Source organism: Ovis aries, chromosome 6, assembly GCF_016772045.2.
Source record: "Ovis aries strain OAR_USU_Benz2616 breed Rambouillet chromosome 6, ARS-UI_Ramb_v3.0, whole genome shotgun sequence".
Classification (NCBI taxonomy): domain Eukaryota; kingdom Metazoa; phylum Chordata; class Mammalia; order Artiodactyla; family Bovidae; genus Ovis; species Ovis aries.
The window spans coordinates 102,383,915-102,404,155 of record NC_056059.1 but is presented as its reverse complement, the minus strand read 5'-3'; the positions used below and the strand labels follow the sequence as shown (position 1 = coordinate 102,404,155).

At 39.1% G+C, this 20,241-nt stretch overlaps 1 protein-coding gene across 21 annotated transcripts in view; it reads right to left on the bottom strand.

Moving 5' to 3' along the window:
* PTPN13 (protein tyrosine phosphatase non-receptor type 13) overlaps positions 1-20,241 on the bottom strand; it is a 226,989-nt gene that overhangs the window by 12,203 nt on the left and 194,545 nt on the right. For all 21 annotated transcript variants that reach the window (XM_012180310.4, XM_012180312.4, XM_042251610.2 and 18 more), the window contains 4 exons: positions 11,827-11,920; positions 10,999-11,136; positions 10,814-10,902; positions 2,126-2,181 (listed from right to left, as the gene is read on the bottom strand). In XM_012180310.4, the coding sequence (XP_012035700.2) occupies positions 2,126-2,181; positions 10,814-10,902; positions 10,999-11,136; positions 11,827-11,920 (377 nt within the window). The remainder of the gene's footprint in view (positions 1-2,125; positions 2,182-10,813; positions 10,903-10,998; positions 11,137-11,826; positions 11,921-20,241) is intronic.

The following is a 20,241-nucleotide window of genomic DNA, read 5'->3' as shown; positions in this document are numbered from 1 at the left end:
CAGCAACTATGCTGCTTTTATAGTGGATGCTCTCCTCTGCTCCGACTAATTGTACATCACAATTAACATATAATTTGCAAGCTCTGCATCCATGAGGTCTCTCTGGTCTTCCAGTAAGTTCATGTTGTCTGGAAGGATATGTTTTGCAGCTCCTCCCACCAGGATCGTCCCTTCTTTCTCATTCTTTTGAACAGTTGCTTAGTATTTCATTGTATGCTGCTGCTGCTGCTGCTAAGTCGCTTCAGTCATGTCCGACCCTGTGTGACCCAATAGACGGCAGCCCACCAGGCTCCCCCGTCCCTGGGATTCTCCAGGCAAGAACACTGGAGTGGGTTGCCATTTCCTTCTCCAGTGCATGAAAGGGAAAAGTGAAAGTGAAGTCGCTCAGTCGTGTCTGACTCTTAGCATGAGTACATCCTAACTTATTTTGTGTTTACTATGGATTTTTACTACTATAAACAATGTTGCAATGAATATTCTTACAGAAATGTTTCTGCATACATATGGTTCAGTTCAGTTCAGTTCAGTTCAGTCGCTCAGTCGTGTCTGACTCTTTGCGACCCCATGAATTGCAGCACGCCAGGCCTCCCTGTCCATCACCAATTCCCGGAGTTCACTCAGATTCACATCCATTGAGTCAGTGATGCTATCCAGCCATCTCATCCTCTGTCATCCCCTTCTCCTCCTGCCCCCAATCCCTCCCAACATCAAAGTCTTTTCCAATGAGTCAACTCTTCGCATGAGGTGGCCAAAGTACTAGAGTTTCAGCTTTAGCATCATTCCTTCCAAAGAAATCCCAGGGCTGATCTCCTTTAGAATGGACTGACTGGATCTCCTTGCAGTCCAAGGGACTCTCAAGAGTCTTCTCCAACACCACAGTTCAAAAGCATCAATTCTTCGGTGCTCAGCCTTCTTCACAGTCTACCTCTCACATCCATATGTGACCACTGGAAAAACCATAGCCTTGACTAGATGGACCTTAGTCGGCAAAGTAATGTCTCTGCTTTTGAATATGCTATCTAGGTTGCTCATAACTTTCCTTGGGACCAATTCTTAGAAATAAAATTTCTAGGCTGAAGGGAATGTATCAGTACTACAGTTCTTTGAACTCATGACCTCTAACATTATAAGACACACTGTTACTTAGTTTACATCAAGAAAGAAATAATATCAATGACTATAATTTTATAATCCTTCATGATTTCAGAGATGTTACAACTTCAAAAGTGCTTCCAAGAATTGGGAACATGTTAAAAAAAATCTATGTGTTAATAATGTTTTCAGTTTCCACTTGAAGAAATTATATACTAATTTACCTTCTTCCCCCTCGCCTGCCAAACAGGGAAAAGCCTATGTCTTACAAATATTGGTAGTTGGCTCAGATATCTGCTAATCTTTTAATTATAAAACCATTCTACATTAATAGGGTCTACACTATTGTGTAGCACTTCTACATTAATAGGGTCACAAAGAATCAGACACCACTGAAGTGACTTAGCATTCACTAACTTTACTTAGTGAAAAATTCACTGTCAGTTTGCAAATAACTCCCTTCGACTGCTTGGTTATCATTTAATACAAAGCAAAATTCACATACAATCACTTTGCTGGGCAACAATATATATAACTTTTCCTGATACATCATTTAGTGTTACAAAATAAAAAAATCTTACATTAGAAACTGTTTTCAACAGGAAAAACATTTGTGGGGGTTTAAAATGTTTCTTACCTGCTATGGTTTTATTAAAGAATGAAATTTGTGAAGTACAGAAAAAAAGAGAAGTAGAAAAAATAAGTTGCCTATAAATACACCAGGAGAAGATACTATTATCACTGTATCTTCTTGCAGACCCTTCTTGAATTCTTTCTGATGGTGAAGAGAATATATTGCTTTTTTTTTTGAGCAATGTTATAATAAACACATTGTCACATGTCACTAGAACTACCTTGTAACATTTTTAAAACATTTAAAAATTTCAACTGTAGTTTCATAATCTACTCAACAAGTCTCATTTTATAGGAGAAGATAAATTAACTTAAAAATCGACATCTAAATGGAAATCTTCAGAATGCTTCTAAAAAAACAATGAAATTGTTATAGATACTTGAAAAATTATTTTCTTACCTTTCACTTTTGCCTTTTTCTTCACAATGTTCTTCACAGCCATTCATTTTGGTAGACTACGATAAAGAGAAGTCAATATCAAAACAGCCTACTATAAAAAAACCTATCTTACATAATGTTCAGTTTTTTCCTACTAATTATTGCCAATGTTTACTGTTATCATTCATCCTCATGTTACAAAGACAACATGCTATTCAGTTAATACATGACAAACTCTGGCTGAGGCATCCACAGTGGCTCAAGAATTATTGCTGGCTCCATTTACCCATCTTCACATTCATCTTGCTTTTCCATTTCTTACATAGGGGATATGAATGTACAGAGGTAAGGAAAAAGAAAAAGGAAAACCTAAAGTAATGATTGTTTACATGTGCACTTGTGACAAGTTTTTATTTTTTATTTACTTATTTATTTCTAAATTTTTATTTTTACTTTGTTTTACAATACTGTATTGGTTTTGCCATACATTGACATGAATCAGCCATGGATGCACAAGTTCCCCATCCTGCACCCCCCTCCCACCTCCCACCCCATATCATCTCTTTGGATCATCCCTGTGCACCAGCCCCAAGCAGCCTGTATCCTGTATCAAACATAGACTGGCGATTTGTTTCTTACATGATAGTATACGTGTTTCAATGCCATTCTCCCAAATTATCCCACCCTCTCCCTCTCCCACAGAGTCCAAAAGTCCGTTCTAAACATCTGTGTCTCTTTTGCTGTCTCGCATACAGGGTTATCATTACCATCTTTCTAAATTCCATATATATGTGTTAGTATACTGTATTGGTGTTTTTCTTTCTCAAAACCATAATGAAGTACCATTTTACACCAGTCAGAATAGCAGCGATCCAAAAGTCTACAAGCAATAAATGCTGGAGAGGGTGTGGAGAAAAGGGAACCCTCTTACACTGTTGGTGGGAATGCAAACTAGTACAGCCACTATGGAGAACAGTGTGGAGATTCCTTAAAAAATTGTGACATGTTTTTAAACAGTGACCAAAACTATCCTAAAGAAAGAGAAATGCAAGAAGGCAAGGTGGTTGTCTAAGGTGGCTTTACAAACAGCTTAGGAAAGAAGAGAAGTGAAAGGCAAGGGAGAAAAGGAAAGATATAACCAACTGAATGCAGAGTTCTAGAGGATAGCAAGGAGAGACAAGAAGGTGTTCTTAAATGAAAACTACAAGGAAATAGAGGAAAACAATCAAATGGGAAAGACTAGAGCTCTCTCAAGAAAACTGGAGACATCAAGGGAACATTTCATGCAAGGATGGGCACGATAAAGAACAGAAACAGTAAGGACCTAACAGAAGCAGAAGAGATTAAGAAGAGATGGTAAGAATACACAGAAGAACTATCCAAAAAAGATCATAATGACCCAGATAACCACGATGGTGTGGTGACTCACCTACAGCCAGACATTCTGGAGTGTGAAGTCAAGTGGGCTTTAGGAAGCATCACTATGAATAAAGCTAGTGGAGGTGATGGAATTTCAGCTGAGCTATTTAAAATTCTCAAAGCTGATGCTGTTTACGTGCTGTACTCAATACTCAGCAAATCTGGAAAACTCAGCAGTGGCCACAGGACTAGAATAGATCAGTTTTCATTCTAATCCCAAAGAAGGGCAAAGCCAAAGAACATTCGAACTACTGTAGTATTGTACTCATTTCACACGCTGGTAAGGTTATGCTTAAAATCCTTCAAGCGAGGCTTCAGCAGTATGTGAACTGAGCTCTTCCAGATGTACAAGCTGGATTTAGAAAAGGCAGAGAGCCAGAGATCAAATTGCCAACATTTTGGATCACAGAGAAAACAAGAGAATTCAAGAAAAACACCTACTTCTGCTTCACTGACTACGTGAAAGCCTTTAACTGTGTGGATCAAAACAAACTGTGGAATATCCTTGAAGAGATAGAATACCAGATCACTTTATCTGTCTCCTGAGAAACCTGTATGTGGGTCAAGAAGCAACAGTTAGAACTGGACATGGAACAATGGACTGGTTCCAAATTGGGAAAGCAGTATGTCAAGGCTGTATACTGCCACCCTGCCTATTTAACTTATATGCAGAGCACATTATGAGAAATGCCAGGATGGATGGATTACAATTAGAATCAAGACTGCCTGGAGAAATATCAACAACTTCAGATATGCAGATGATGCCTGAAACTCCAATACTTTGGCCACCTCATGTGAAGAGTTGACTCATTGGAAAAGACCCTGATGCTGGGAGGGATTGGGGGCAGGAGGAGAAGGGGATGACAGAGGATGAGATGGCTGGATGGCATCACTGACTCTAGGGACATGAGTTTGAGTAAACTCTGGGAATTGGTGATGGACAGGGAGGCCTGGCGTGCTGCGATTCATGGGGTCGCAGAGAGTCGGACAGGACTGAGCGACTGAACTGAACTGAAACTGAACCACTCTAATGGCAGAAAGTAAAAAAAGAAACCAGAGAGCCTCTTGATGAGGGTGAAAGAGGAGTGAAAGGTGACTTGAAACTCTACATTCAAAAACTAAGAGTTCACTTCATGGCAAATAGAATGGGAAAGAGTGGAAATAGTGACAGACTTTATTTTCTTGGGCTCCAAAATCACTGTAGATGGTGACTGCAGCCATGAAATTAAAAGATGCTTGCTCCATGGGAGGAAAGCTATGACAAACCTAGGCAGCATATTAAAAAGCAGAAACATCACTTCGCCAACAAAGGTCTATATAGTCCAAGCTGTGTTTTTTTTCCAGCAGTCATGTACAGATGTAAGAGTTGGACCATAAAGAAAGCTAAGTGCTGAAGAACTGATGCTTTCAAATTGTGGTGCTGGAGAAGATTCTTGAGATCCTTTGGACATCAAACTAGTCAATCTTAAAGGAAATCAACCCTGAATATTCACCTGACGTGAAGAGCCGACTCACTGGAAAACATCTTGATGCTGGCAAAGATTGAAGGCAGGAGGAGAAGGGGATGACAGAGGATGAGATTGTTGGACAGCATCACCAACTAAATGGACGTGAGTTTGAGCAAACTCTGGGAGACAGTGGAGGACAGAGGAATCTGGCATGCTGCAGTCAATGCCGTTGCAAAGTCAGACATGACTTAGCAACTGAACAACAGTTTAAAAGCTAAAATTTCCAACGTGTTAAATTATCTTGCCCATTTATTTATTAAAAAATACTTTAAAAATTGAATTACAGTTGATTTACAATGTTGTGTTAGTTTTTGGCGTACAACAAAGTGATTCAGTTATATACATATAAATGTATATGTATCTATAAACACATATAAAACCACCTTTATGTATTATTTTCCATTACAGTTTATTCCATGATACTGAATATAGTTCCTTGTACTATACAGTAGGTCTTTGTTGTTATATATTCTATATATAAAAGTCAGTATCTGTCCATCTTAAACTAAGTAATCCCAACTCCCAACCCCTTTCTCCTCTGGTAACCATAAGTTTGTTTTATCTGTGAGTCTGTTTCTATTTTGTAAGTAAGTTTGCTTGTATCATACTTCAGATTGCACACATAAGTAATACCACATTCGCCCTTTTAAAGTAAAGGGTGTCTCTCTAGGGAACACAAATTAATTAGTTCATAGTTTAGCTGAGTCCCAGAGACCCAAGTCTTGAAGAAGCATTTTGCTACACTCAGAAAAAGATGTCAAGTGGAATTTTTACATGGTTAATCTTACATCTCAATCTTCATCAGAACAAATTATCTTAACCGGAAATTCCTTTCACTTCAAGACTGCATTATCTGGCTTCTGTCCAGCTCTACATTCCATATGGTTTTACTCTCCCCTTCGCTAACTAGACTTTAAACTGATGGGCCTTTCTTGAGCTCTTCAAAATCACTCATCTTTTTTCACCTTTTCCTTACTAATCTTAAGTGTCTTTATCTTCTAAGGATGTTTCCTACCACCCAGGCTAAACACAGTTCTCCTTGGTTATTCTCTTTTCAAGCACTGTCTCTTTTAAACTTCATAGACTTTATCACAACTTGTAATTGCATGTTTATTTGCCCTGTTAGTTGTAGACACTGTAGAGTTAAAAAGTATCTATAATTAAGTTACTCTGATATCCTTTTCAATTGATCTGAGGGAAACACAGAACTTCTATGGAGGAAAAAAAAGAGTAGGTTGTTTTTAATCCACTGACAACTAAAAAAAAACAAAGCTTCTTAGAGCTTATCTGTTTTTAAGAGTTGAAAATTTCAGTCTGGTCTAAAACTTGTATTTCCAAGTAAAGTCATTTGGATTTCTTATTCCCCACCATAATCCTGATCTAGGAATCTACCATGTGTGTAATCATTTTGCAAAGTATAAAGCCTTTTATAAGAGTAAAGTGTTATTATCAATATTAAAATAACTAGATACAGCCCAGTTTGACATACACTATGTTGATACTTGTACTAACCGATTTCTCACTAATTTTGCAAAGTTCATCTATGTATGGTTTGTGTGTGCCTGCTCAGTCATGTCTGAGTGAACCCGTGGACTGTAGCCCTCCAGGCTCCACTGTCCATGGGATTATCTTGGCAAGAATACTAGAGTAGGTTGGCATTTCCTCCTCCAGGGAATCTTCCTGACCCAGAGACTGAGCCTGTGTCTCCTGTGTCTCCTGCATTGGCAGGCAGATTCTTTACTCCTGAGCCACTTGCACGTGTACATCTCCCAAACTGACCACTAGACTGCACAAGCAAAAATGGACAGAAGCCCTGACGGCCCTTCTAACCCTATAATCCAACCCTATAATCCCTATTATCCCCCAAATAATCCAACAAGTTCAGCAACAGCTGAAGTGAAGAGTTTTGAAACATTAGATGATAATTTACAATAACGCCTATGACTGGCATTCATTCCTTCATTCATAAATAAGACACAGACACTGCCCTGAAGCACTTTACTAAGAGTCACAGTAATCCCTTCCCTTATTTGAGTGTGATTTGTTTCAAAGCCCCCAGTGAATGACGGAAACCACGGACAGTACTCAACACTGTCTTCTGTTCATGTCTTCCGCTCACAAACTGAATGCCTTTTCCATCTTCACTAAGCACTTTCACGCCTGTGGCCATAACATTTGCAGTCTGAAGTGCAACAACAGAACCCGTAGCACAGATTTCTTTTTTCCTTCTTCACAATTTCACAGATTTGTTCGCACTATAGAACTAACCTCAGCATATGATTTTTTTCTTCCTTTATGAAGTAGAGAACGTTCATCTTTTCACTTAAAGGAAGCACTTATGGCTTCTCTTTGGTGAATTCAAACTGCCAGCATCACTGCTCTGGCACTTCAGGGCCATTCTTAAGTGCAATAAGTTACAGAAACACAAGGAAGTTACATCACACACTTCGATGCTGCAATGGTTGCTCCGATAACCAAGACGGCTACTGACTGACTTATGGGCAAAGTGATGATCTGGGTTATGGGTGGGATGGAGCATGACTGTGCAAAATTTCATCTCACTACTTAAAATGGCATGCAGCTTAAAGTTTGTGAATTGTTTATTTCTTGAATTTTCCATTTAACATTTTCTAACTGAGGTTGCCTGTGGGTAACTGAAACCTCTTAAAGTGGAACTGTGGATGGGGGACAGGGAGAGACTATTGTAGTCAAGGGTTGTTTTTGTTCAGTCACTAACTGGTGTTTGACTCTTCGTGACCCCATAGACTGCCATATGCCAGGCTCCCTTGTCCTTCACTACTTCCCAGAGTTTGCTCAAACTCAAGGCCATTGATTCAGTAATGCCATCCAACCATCTCATCCTCTATTTCCCCCTTTTCCTTTCCTCTTGCCCTCAATGTTTCCCAGCATCAGAGTCTTTTCCAATGAGTCATCTCTTTGCAACAGGTGGCCAAAGTATTGGAGCTTCAGCTTTATCATCAGTCCTTCCAATGAATATTCAGGGTTGATTTCTTTTGGAATTGACTGGTTTGATCTCCTTGTAGTCGAAGGGACTCTCAAGAATATTCTCTAGTGCCACAATTTGAAAACATCTTCGGTCTTCAGCCTTCTTTTATGGTCCAACTCTCACATCCATACATGACTACTGGAAAAACCATAACTCTGACTATATGGAGCTTTGTTAGTAAAGCAATGTCTCTGCTTTTTAATATGCTGTCTAGAAAGATGTGTCATTATGGCCTTAGTTAAGAGATTTCAGAACATACATTGCAAGGCATATTTTAAATAGTATTATTAATAAAATATGATTAAAGTCAGTCTGGTTTAAAATATTCAGAAAACATTTTACAAAGAGCTTATTACTATAATTTATTAATAGTACAAAAGAACAGCATCTTACATAAAAAACACTACAGCATGATATATTGTGAGCTATCCAATATTTGTGTAGTCATTTTTTTAAGGTTAGGAAATACATACCAAACAGATAAATGCTTCCTTTTATTTACACACATTAATTATTTGTAAGTTTTAAATGAAAATAATCAAGTGTATATGAGACTGTGTGTGTATACATGCATAGTAAGAATCCAAAGCAGCTTGGTTTTGACAATTTTGAAGATGCTCATTAGGAAGTTTAAGAAGACCTGTGAGGGGAAATTATCCTCAAACAATGAGCAAGATCAGATTAATATAGATACAGTGATGCCTAGTTTGAGTAGGCTTATGTATTATTTTGACTATGTCAAAGCCTTTGACTGTGTGGATCACAACAAATTGGAAAATTCTTCAAGAGATGGGAATACCAGACCACCTGACCTGCCTTCTGAGAAATCTGTATGCAGGTCAAGAAGCAAGTTAGAACTGGACATGGAACAATGGACTGGTTCCAAATTGGGAAAGGAATACGTCAAGGCAGTATATCATCACCTTGCTTATTTAACTTATATGCAGAGTGCATCATGTGAAATGCCAGGATGGGTGAAGCACAAACTGGAATCAAGATTGCTGGGAGAAATATCAATAACCTCAGATATGCAGACGACACCACCCTTATGGCAGAAAGAGAAGAGGAACTAAAGAACCTCTTGATGAAGGTGAAAGAAGAGAATGAAAAAGCTGGCTTAAAACTTAACATTCAAAAAACGAAGATCATGGCATCCAGTTCCATTACTTCATGGCAAACAAATGGGGAAACAACTGCAACCGTGAAAGACTTTATTTTCTTGAGCTCCACAATCACTGCAGATGGTGACTGCAGCCATGAAATTAAAAGACGTTTGCACCTTGGAAGAAAAGCTATCACAAAGCTAGACAGCATATTAAAAAGCAGAGACATCACTGTGCCGACAAAGGTCCCTATGGTCAAAGCTATGGTTTTTCCAGTAGTCATGTGTGGATGTGAGAGTTGAACCATAAAGAAGGCTGAGCACTGAAGAATTGATGCTTTCAAATTGTGGTGCTAGAGAAGACTATTGATAGTCCCTTGGACCACAAGGAGATCAAACCAGCCAATCCTAAAGGAAATCAACCCTGAATATTCATTGGAAGGACTAATGATGAAGCTTCAATACTCTGGCCACCCGATGCGAAAAGCTGACTCATTGGAAAAGACCTTGATGCTGGGAAAGATTGAGGGCAGGAGGAGAAGCGGGTTATATAGGATGAGATGATTGGATGGCATCATCCACTCAATGGACATGAATTTGAGCAAGCTCTGGGAGATGGTGAAGGACAGGAAAGCCTGGCATGCTGCAGTCCATGGGGTTGCATAGAGTCAGACACAACTGAGAGACTGAACAACAACATATTATTTATCCACTATTTCATGCTTTTTTCTTAGTCAGCTCAATATCCCAGAAAATATGAAGCCTCTTAAATAAGTTTATCATTACATTTTGAAAACTGTTTCTTTCTCTGTCTTTTTCTTCTTTTGGCTTAAGGAAATTTGAATAGTAATACTTTCTTTGGAATGGGATGACTTTTTGTTGGAAACATTCTTTTTTTTTTAGTATTCTTTTCCAGTATGGTTACAGGATATTGAAAATAATTCCCTGTGCTACACATTAGAACCCTGTTGTTTATTCATTCTAAATGTAATTGTTTGGCATAGGATGACTCTCAAATGCAACAAGAAAATGAATCTAAGATGATTCCAACTTCTGAGTTTTATTTTCTTAAAACAAATTTCTTAAAACATATAAGTTTTTAACAAATTTATATATGTTGAACACTAATTCTTAGCTTAGTTTTATTAGTTTGGATCCAACTAATCTAATGTATTATGAATGAGCCAGCTGCCCAAATCTATTAAAACATGTCTCAGTTGAAATTGCAGGCCAATCACAGCAAAAGCCATGGAATAACTGAAAAAAATATGTTTTCATGATAATTAAGACCAAGAATTCAAGAAAGACAGAAGAAAACAAGCATTCTAGGATAAAAATCAAATTTCCTACCTGGAATGGGATCTTAGAATTACCAACTTTTATTTGATGCAACAATAATAAAGATATAAAAAAAAAAATCAAGATTTTCAGGCACTTTTTTCCTGAATGGATAACTTCACCAAAAGAAGTTAAATGATTTAAGGGTAAGTTCTTTCTGCAAAATGAGTAAAAGATACCAGTTCTAACTCTGAGTAACTGAGGTTACTAACCAGCCATCAGGATATTATCTCTAATATTTAGAAGGGAAACTGGTAGGCTGGGAGAGGTAAGACCTTATCAGGGAATTCTAACAAGAGACAGCATCACAGTGCCTGCCTAGGTATTATCCTTACCTCTGTAAAATCTTCAGGTAAAGGTGAACCATCACAATATGTATCTTCTGCTCTCTCTTCAGATAACTTCCCATTGGCTTTCAATGCACCTGGGCAAAAGAAATGGGCCAAGAGGAATTAAAATGCTCTGTAGAGGCCTTCCGGTATCCTTTAGGGTACTAACTTACTCATTCTGGTTCATCTACCTGGAACACAGGAATCTCCTAATGCATTATTTTGGTTTAAAAGATTCTGAGCTTCCTCATCCACAACATCCAGCAAAGACTGGATGACTTCAGCTTCTTGAGGATCATCGTAGTTCTCATCTTCTTGTCCATCAGATTCTTGAAAAACAGTAATCAACATGGGGTTTTATTTTAAAACATATTGATAGGAGAAAGAGACCACGTGGAACATATAATATGCCAGGTACTTCAAATTTTAAGCATTTACTCTGAAAAAGCAGCAATGACAGGGAAAGCAGTTTTTACTTCTAGAACTATTCTGACACAAATGCAACTGAATAAAATCAATGTGTGTGATACACCTTTTCATGAAATATTAATAATTTAATGTTTTATTTCCCTAAACTAGTCCTAAATTATTAATTTATTAAAAAAACTAAAGAAGGTCAACTAAAGATGTTACAAAGATTATGGATATATAATATATAATAATAGGGCAGCCCAAACATCTTTAAGAAAAAATTTCTCAGTTATTAGGTAGCTTGTGAATTGCTGCTTCAGAGAATATAAGAAACATTATCAAATAAAACTGCTCTCTCTTCAAGCAATTAAAAATTGTTTTAATCTTAAGAGGTGAGATTGACTATTGGAAATTTGTACAGTAGTACAGCTAATAATATTAATTTTATGCTATTCTTTTATTTCTTTGAACAACAATCTGTCCTTGTAAAATACAGGAGCATGTAAGGAAAATAAGAAAGGCTACCAATATTTCTTTAAAACTTGAATTATTAGAGTAATAATTAGAGTAATTATTAGAGTAATTGGATGGCTGATTTGGAAAGCTACCTTTGTACAGAATCACATTTGCTGATTCCTTCATCTGATAAGTAGAACATTTTCCTTCAGGGTACAAAATTTCAATGATTTCTTCTCCATTAACCTAAAATATAAAAAAAAAACAAAGTAAATCATTAGTTTACTATTTTACTAACTTCCAGGATTAGGTAGAGACTGCACATTGGCCCTCCATGTCCTTCTCCCCATCTTTCTCAGTAGAAAATCCTTCTTCTATCTCCCCACATTGCATCAGCGCTTCCAGGAAATACCAGTGCAATGATATATGCAAAGGGGATGGGCCTTTCCATCATCATATGTCTAGAAACACTAGATTAAACAACATTAAACCAAGATTTTTATTTCAAGAATGCTCACAATACTTACTAATATAAACTGTGAGTTGTCAAAAGATAAACGCATTGTGTACTATTTCCTAAACTTGGTTGACTACAAAAATCTCTTTTTAAAGCATACTTTGTGGGACTTATCTTCCATAGAATTTTTTCAGAAAAGTTAAATAGTACTACTAAACTTAGAAGTTGAGGGAAATGGAAAAAAAGTCAATCTTTTAAGTATCTGTGAAGTTGTTTCATGGATAGTCTTTGATTTAGTGACCTGATCAACTATTGGCTGTAAAGATTTTCAAATCTAATCTAAATCTCATCTTGGCTCCAAGAAAAGAGCAATGGATTTGTAACTATAAAGTAATTATTAAATGGAATGCAACTTTTTAAATTTAATGATTAATTGTGAAGCACTTCATGGCATGCAACCTATAAAAAGAAAGATGATTAGGGAAAAAATTAAGTGATTTGAATAAATGAAAATAATTTATACAAATAAAAGGTGGTTTGCTCTAAAGATTTTACTTTTAAAATTATAATGAAAAGGATAGTAGATACAAGGATAAAGTTATTTCTATAAATAGTGGTTGCTGCTGTTCTTTAGCCTCCCAGTTGTGTCCAACTCTTTGCGACCCTATAGACAGTAGCTTGGCAGGTTCTTTTTGTCAGTTGGATTCTCCAGGCAAGAACACTGGAGTGGGTTGCTATTTCTTCCTCCAAGGGATCTTTCCAATCCAAGGACTGAAACCTCATCTCCTGCTTGGCAGGCAGATTCTTTACCACTGAGCCATATGAGAAGCCTTAAACAGTGGTTACATAAAGTCAAAAATCTCATTGGATTATAAAACTCTGTTCTACATGAGAAATTCATAGTACAGACATCAGTATTCAAGGACAGAATATTGTTTGGGAGCCTTCCTGGAAGATTTTAATTCCAACAAAAATGTTTGCAATCACAAATAACAAAAGTTCTAGTTTCTAGAGTTTTATGTTAATTTAAACAGAAACTCTACCCTTTCTCCCTTTCAACAACATGGTGATGTTTACAAAGAAAATAAGCACTACATGGCATGACTAACACTAGAAATACATGGAAATTCAGTTGCTTCAGCTATGTGAAATTGGAGACATTCTGAATAAACAGAACATAATGTGAAGCCATGTCTTAATCTACCAGCATACAGACACTAAGAAAGTTTTATTTTTGTGTCCTAATCATTTGACATGCTAAACCATGTCATAAGTTTGACACAACACAGTGAGATGAAAGGCATGGAATTTGGGGCTTCTGGTCAGTAAATTCATTTTCTCTTCCTGCACTAAACCCAGCTCACTACCAGAAATCTTGTTGAGCTGATAAGATTTTCAGATTACTAGGAGGGAAATGCCTCAGGTCTGCATTTTACCAGGAAAAACATTCAAGTACTGAGGTTCCGAAGAGACGGTAGGAGATGTGTCTAAGATAAAACAATTCCACAAAATAAAGATGCAGCTGTGAGATGTGTACATTACATGTGTGTGTGCCTGCTCAGTCGTGTCTTGACTCTTTGTAACCCCATGGACTACAGCCTGCCAGGTTCTTCTGTCCATGGAAGTTCCCAGACAAGAACAGTGGAGCAGGTTGCCATTTCCTACTCCAGGGGATCTTCCCTACCCAGGGATTAAATCCATATCTCTTGCATCTTCTGCATGACCAGGCAGATTCTTTACCACGACACCACCTAGGAAGTCCCATACATTACATGCCAGAAAGTCAAAAAATGTTAACCAGACAAATGAGCACACATGTAGCTTTAAACAAAGAGCTGGGAAGTGGAATTTATTTACATATTAAAACAGTTATATTAAATCACCTCCAGATTTCTCTATCTTAATCTTAAATGATTTAGATTCTTTCATTTTATTATGTAGTGAAACATTTTCTAGGTCTTTCAAAAGAAAGTAAGCCTGTTTCTTTTACCACTAAAGTTTTGCCTCATTAGTAGCAGAGACTTGTCATTTGAGAGTCACAACTGGTCAACGTTAACCCACTCTTAACTACATTCTTCTCTTCTGGATATCTAAGAGACAACCAAAAGAACTGTGCATGTTAATCAAAAAATCCCAGCACTAAAGCTATCTATGTAAGTAATTAGCCTATTTAAGAGCTGAATGTGGGCCTCCCTCATAGCTCACTAAGTAACGAATCTGTCTGCCATGCAGGAGGCCCAGGTTTGATTCCTGGGTTGGGAATATCCCCTGGAGAAGGAAATGGCAAGCCACGCCAGTGTTTTTGCCTGGAGAATCCCATGGACAGAGGTACCTGGCAGGCTACAGTCCATATGCCCACAGGAGTCACACACGACTTAGTCATACCACCACCACCACCACGAGCTGAAAGTGTGCACAATGATGAGGGGTTACTTGTGTTGGGCTTTCCACTGTGTGAGTTACTTACTAAGTCCTATTGTTGTTCAGTCGCTAAGTCATGTCTGACTCTTTGTGACCCCATGGACTGCAGCATGACAGGCTTCCCTGTCCTTCACTATCTTCTGGAGTTTGCTCAAGTTCATGTCCACTGGGTTAGTAATGTTATCTAACCGTCTCATCTTCTGCTGCCCCCTTTCCCTCCTGCCCTCAATCTTTCCCAGCATCAGAGTCTTTTCCAATAAATTGGTTCTTCACATCAGGTAGCCAAAGTATTGAAGCTTCAGCATCAGTCCTTCTGAGAGACTGATTTCCTAGGCAATTGATAAGAAGTCTAGGGGTCCCAAGGAGAGAGGGGTCTGGAATTCTCAAGGAGGAAGAAAAGACAAACTTTTTTTTTCCCCCTACATTCCTTAGGATTAAGTATCCTGCCTGAGGACAGTCTCACGATTAAACCTTCTGGCTAATCCTATTATCTTCAGTTCAGTCCCTAAGTCCTGTCTCACTCTTTTCGACCCAGTGAATCACAGCACGCCAGGCCTCCCTGTCCATTACCAACTCCTGGAGTTCACTCAACCTCATGTCCATTGAGTTGGTGATGCCATCCAACCTCTGTCGTCCCTCCTGTCCCCAATCCCTCCCAGCATCAGAGTCTTTTCCAATGTGTCAACTCTTCACATGAGGTGGCCAAAGTACTGGAGTTTCAGCTTTAGCATCAATCCTTCCAATGAACACTCAGGACCTTTCTCCTTTAGAATGGACTGGTTGGATCTCCTTGCAGTCTAAGGGACTCTCAAGAGTCTTCTCCAACACCACAGTTCAAAAGCATCAATTCTACGGTGCTCAGCTTTCTTCACAGTCCAACTCTCACATCCATACATAACCACTGGAAAAACCATAGCCTTGACTAGATGGATCTTTGTTGGCAAAGTAATGTCTCTGCTTTTGAATATGCTATCTAGGTTGGTCATAACTTTCCTTCCAAGGTGTAAGTGTCTTTTAATTTCATGGCTGAAATCACCATCGACCATGATTTTGGAGCCTAGAAAAATAAAGTCAGCCATTGTTTCCACATCTATTTGCCATGATATTAGTTTTCTGAATGTTGCAAGAGATTTCCAGAAAAACATCTATTTCTGCTTTATTGACTATGCCAAAGCCTCTGACTGTGTGGATCACAATAAACTGTGGAAAATTCTGAAAGAGATGGGAATACCAGACCACCTGACCTGCCTCTTCAGAAACTGATATGCAGGTCAGAAAGCAATAGTTAGAACTGGACATGGAACAACAGACTGGTTCCAAATAGGAAAAGGAGTACGTCAAGGCTGTATATTGTCACCCTGCTTATTTAACTTCTATGCAGGGTACATCATGAGAAACGCTGGACTGGAAGAAACACAAGCTGCAATCAAGATTGCCAGGAGAAATATCAATAACCTCAGATATGCAGATGATACCACCCTTATGGCAGAAAGTGAAGAGGAACTAAAAAGTCTCTTGATGAAAGTGAAAGAGGAGAGTGAAAAAGTTGGCTTAACTATGGAGAACAGTGTGGAGATTCCTTAAAAAATTGCAAATAGAACTACCTTATGACCCAGCAATCCCACTTCTGGGCATACACACCAAGGAAACCAGAATTGAAAGAGACACATGTACCCCAATGTTCATTGCAGCACTGTTTATAATAGCCAGGACATGGAAACAACCTAGATGTCCATCAGCAGATGAATGGATAAGAAAGCTGTGGTACATATACACAATGGAGTATTACTCAGCCGTTAAAAAGAATTCATTTGAATCAGTTCTGTTGAGATGGATGAAACTGGAGCCGATTATACAGAGTGAAGTAAGCCAGAAAGAAAAACACCAATACAGTATACTAACACATATATATGGAATTTAGGAAGATGGCAATGACGACCCTGTATGCAAGACAGGGAAAGAGACACAGATGTGTATAACGGACTTTTGGACTCAGAGGGAGAGGGAGAGGGTGGGATGATTTGGGAGAATGCCATTCTAACATGTATACTATCATGTGAATTGAATCGCCAGTCTATGTCTGACGCAGGATGCAGCATGCTTGGGGCTGGTGCATGGGGATGACCCAGAAAGATGTTATGGGGAGGGAGGTGGGAGGGGGGTTCATGTTTGGGAATGCATGTAAGAATTAAAGATTTTAAAATTTAAAAAAAATAAAAAAGAAAAAAAGAAATAAATTAAAAAAAAAAAAAGTTGGCTTAAAGCTCAACATTCAGAAAACGAAGATCATGGCATCTGGTCCCATCACTTCATGGCAAATAGATAGCGAAACAGTGGGAAGTGTCAGACTTTACTTTTTTGGGCTCCAAAATCACTGCAGATGGTGATTGCAGCCATGAAATTAAAAGACGCTTGGAAGGAAAGTTATGACCACCCTAGATGGCATATTCAAAAGCAGAGACATTACTTTGCCGACTAAGGTCCTTCTAGTCAAGGCTATGGTTTTCCAGTAGTCATGTATGGATGTGAGAATTGGACTGTGAAGAAGGCTGAGCACCGAAGAATTGATGCTTTTGAACTGTGGTGTTGGAGAAGACTCTTGAGAGTCCCTTGGACTGCTAGGGTATCCAACCAGTTCATTCTAAAGGAGATCAGTCCTGGGTTTTCTTTAGAAGGAATGATGCCAAAGCTGAAACTCCAGTACTTTGGCCACCTCATGTGAAGAGTTGACTCACTGGAAAAGACTCTGATGCTGGGAGGGATTGGGGGTAGGAGGAGAAGGCGACGACAGAGGATGAGATGGTTGGATGGCATCACCGACTCAATGGACGTGAGTTTGAGTGAACTCTGGGAGTTGGTGATAGACAGGGAGGCCTGGCGTGCTGTGATTCATGGGGTCGCAAAGAGTTGGATATGACTGAGTAACTGAACTGAACTGAAGTGAGCTTTAAGCCAACTTTTTCACTCTCCTCTCAGTTTCATCAAGAGGCTTTTTAGTTCCTCTTCACTTTCTGCCATAAGGGTGGTGTCATCTGCATAACTGAGGTTATTGATATTTCTCCTGGCAATCTTGATTCCACCTTGTGCTTCTTCCAGCCCAGCGTTTCTCATGATGTACTCTGCATATAAGTTAAATAAGCAGGGTGACAATATACAGCCTTGACGCACCCCTTTTCCTATTTGCAACCAGTCTGTTGTTCCATGTCCAGTTCTAACTGTTGCTTCCTGACCTGCATATAGGTTTCTGAAGAGGCAGGTCAGGTGGTCTGGTATTCCCATCTCTTTCAGAATTTTCCACAGTTTATTGTGATCCACACAGTCAAAGGCTTTGGCATAGTCAATAAAGCAGAAATAGATGTTTTTCTGGAACTCTTGCTTTTCCATGATCCAGTGGATGTTGACAGTTTGATCTCTGGTTCCACTGCCTTTTCTAAAACCAGGTTGAAAATCTTGAGTTTTCCAAATTTGCTGGCATATTGAGTGCAGCACTTCCACAGCATCATCTTTCAGGATTTGAAACAGCTGAACTGGAATTCCATCACCTCCACTAGCTTTGTTCATAGTAATGCTTTCTAAGGACCACTTGACTTCGTATTCCGGGATGTCTGGCTCTAGGTGAGTGATCACACCATCGTGATTATCTGGGTCATGAAGATCTTTTTGGTACAATTCTTCTTGCCACCTCTTCTTAATATCTTCTGCTTCTGTTAGGTCCTATCATTTCTGTCCTTTATCGAGCCCATCTTTGCATGAAATGTTCCCTTGGTATCTTTAAATTTCTTGAAGAGATCTCTAGTCTTTCCCATTCTGTTGTTTTCCTCTATTTGATTGCATTGATCACTGAGGAAGGCTTTCTTATCTCTCCTTGTTATTATTTGGGACTCTGCATTCAGATGCTTATATCTTTTCTTTTCTCCTTTGCTGTTTGCTTCTCTTCTTTTCACAGCTATTTGTAAGGCCTCCTCAGACAGCCACTTTGCTTCTTTGCATTTGTTTTCGATGGGGATGGTCTTGATCCCTGTCTCCTGTACAATGTCACGAACCTCCGTCCATAGTTCATCAGGCCCTCTATCTATCAGATCTAATTCCTTAAATCTATTTCTCACTTCTACTGTATAATCATAAGGAATTTGATTTAGGTCTTACCTGAATGGTCTAGTGGTTTTCCCTACTTTTTTCAATTTAAGTCTGAATTTGGCAATAAGGAGTTCATGATCTGAGCCACAGTCAGCTCCTGGTCTTATTTTTGCTGACTGTATAGAGCTTCTCCATCTTTGGCTGCAAAGAATATAATCAATCTGATTTTGGTGTCAACCATCTGGTGATGTCCATGAGTAGAGTCTTCTCTTGTGTTGTTGGAAGAGGGTGTTTGCTATGACCAGTGTGTTCTCTTGGCAAAACTCTATTAGCCTTTACCCTGCTTCATTCTGTATTCCAAGGCTAAATTATGGGAGTAGGTCTGCTAAGGTCTTTACAACCTCCAGACATTCTTTGATTCATTGGAGAGTATATAACTCCATTGCTAACACTAGCAACTGGGTACTCTTTCTACCCACTTCTGATGTCTATCTCAGAAGCTTTCTCTATCTCCTTTATACTTTTATAAAATTTTATTACACAAAAGCTCTAAGCGATCAAGCCTCGTCTCTGGCCCTGGATTGAATTCTTCTCCTCCGGAGGCCAAGAATCCCAGTGTCTTTCGTGATTTAGCAACCTTTCATCCTGGGGGCTTGTCTGGGATTCTTCAGGACAATGTAAGGATGCTTGGAGCTCTAATTTTTTGTTCTCCTAGCGAACACGTTTTCTGCTATATTTTACTAACTCTGTGGTGTGTTTGCGCGAATGAATGAAACACCCTGCGTGAAGCATGTGAGGAGCCCTGCTCTCCGGTTCCGTGGTGACCTCATACGGCTTATGGCAGGAACCTGTCGGGGGTTTATACCGTCCTGCCAATGCCAAGAGGCACCCAAAATCTCCTTCGGTGACTGACCAAAAATGGGCGAAGCATGTGGACCAAATTTTCCTTTCTTGGTCAAACTTTTCGGTTTCTTTGACTATTTCATAACTCTTTGGAAATTAGAAGTACGAACCTAATCTGTTGGATAATATACTTCCAAGAGACTTGTGACCTATGCTGGTACTGTGTACTATGACTTAGGTCCCAAATTTTTATTGGTAGTCAGGAAGCACCTAGCCTCGCTAGAAATCGAAAGTTTGAAGTTAGATGGAGCTCTAGCTACAAGAGCATCTCTGAGGTTAAAGGTACTCAGATTGGAACTACAATGGGTTTTTTTCCTTTGGTAACACTGGCTCTTAGTGGGCCAGAGGAGGCTCTTATACTGGTGTGGTGATGCTTGGAAGAAATATCTCAGTTTTATGTTTGTATCAGTCTTATTATAGTCAGAAATATACTCAGGGTTGTGCATAGGCACTTAGGTGAAGAATGTTTCCCCCAGTGGTTTAGCCTAGGAGGCATTCTGGAAGGTTACTCTGATTGCACCCTGGGTGGCCTCAGAGGCAAGCAAGGTTTTAATGGTGAGCAGCTGGATGTCAGCTAGCAATGCCTTCAGGTCTACCCCTGGTGCATCTCCACCCTGTCTCGGTGGTAGGACTGGGAGGGACGAGTAGGTCGCCTACATTGGTAAGGGACAGACCAGGAAGTATGTCGCCTACCTTGGTGAGGGACGGA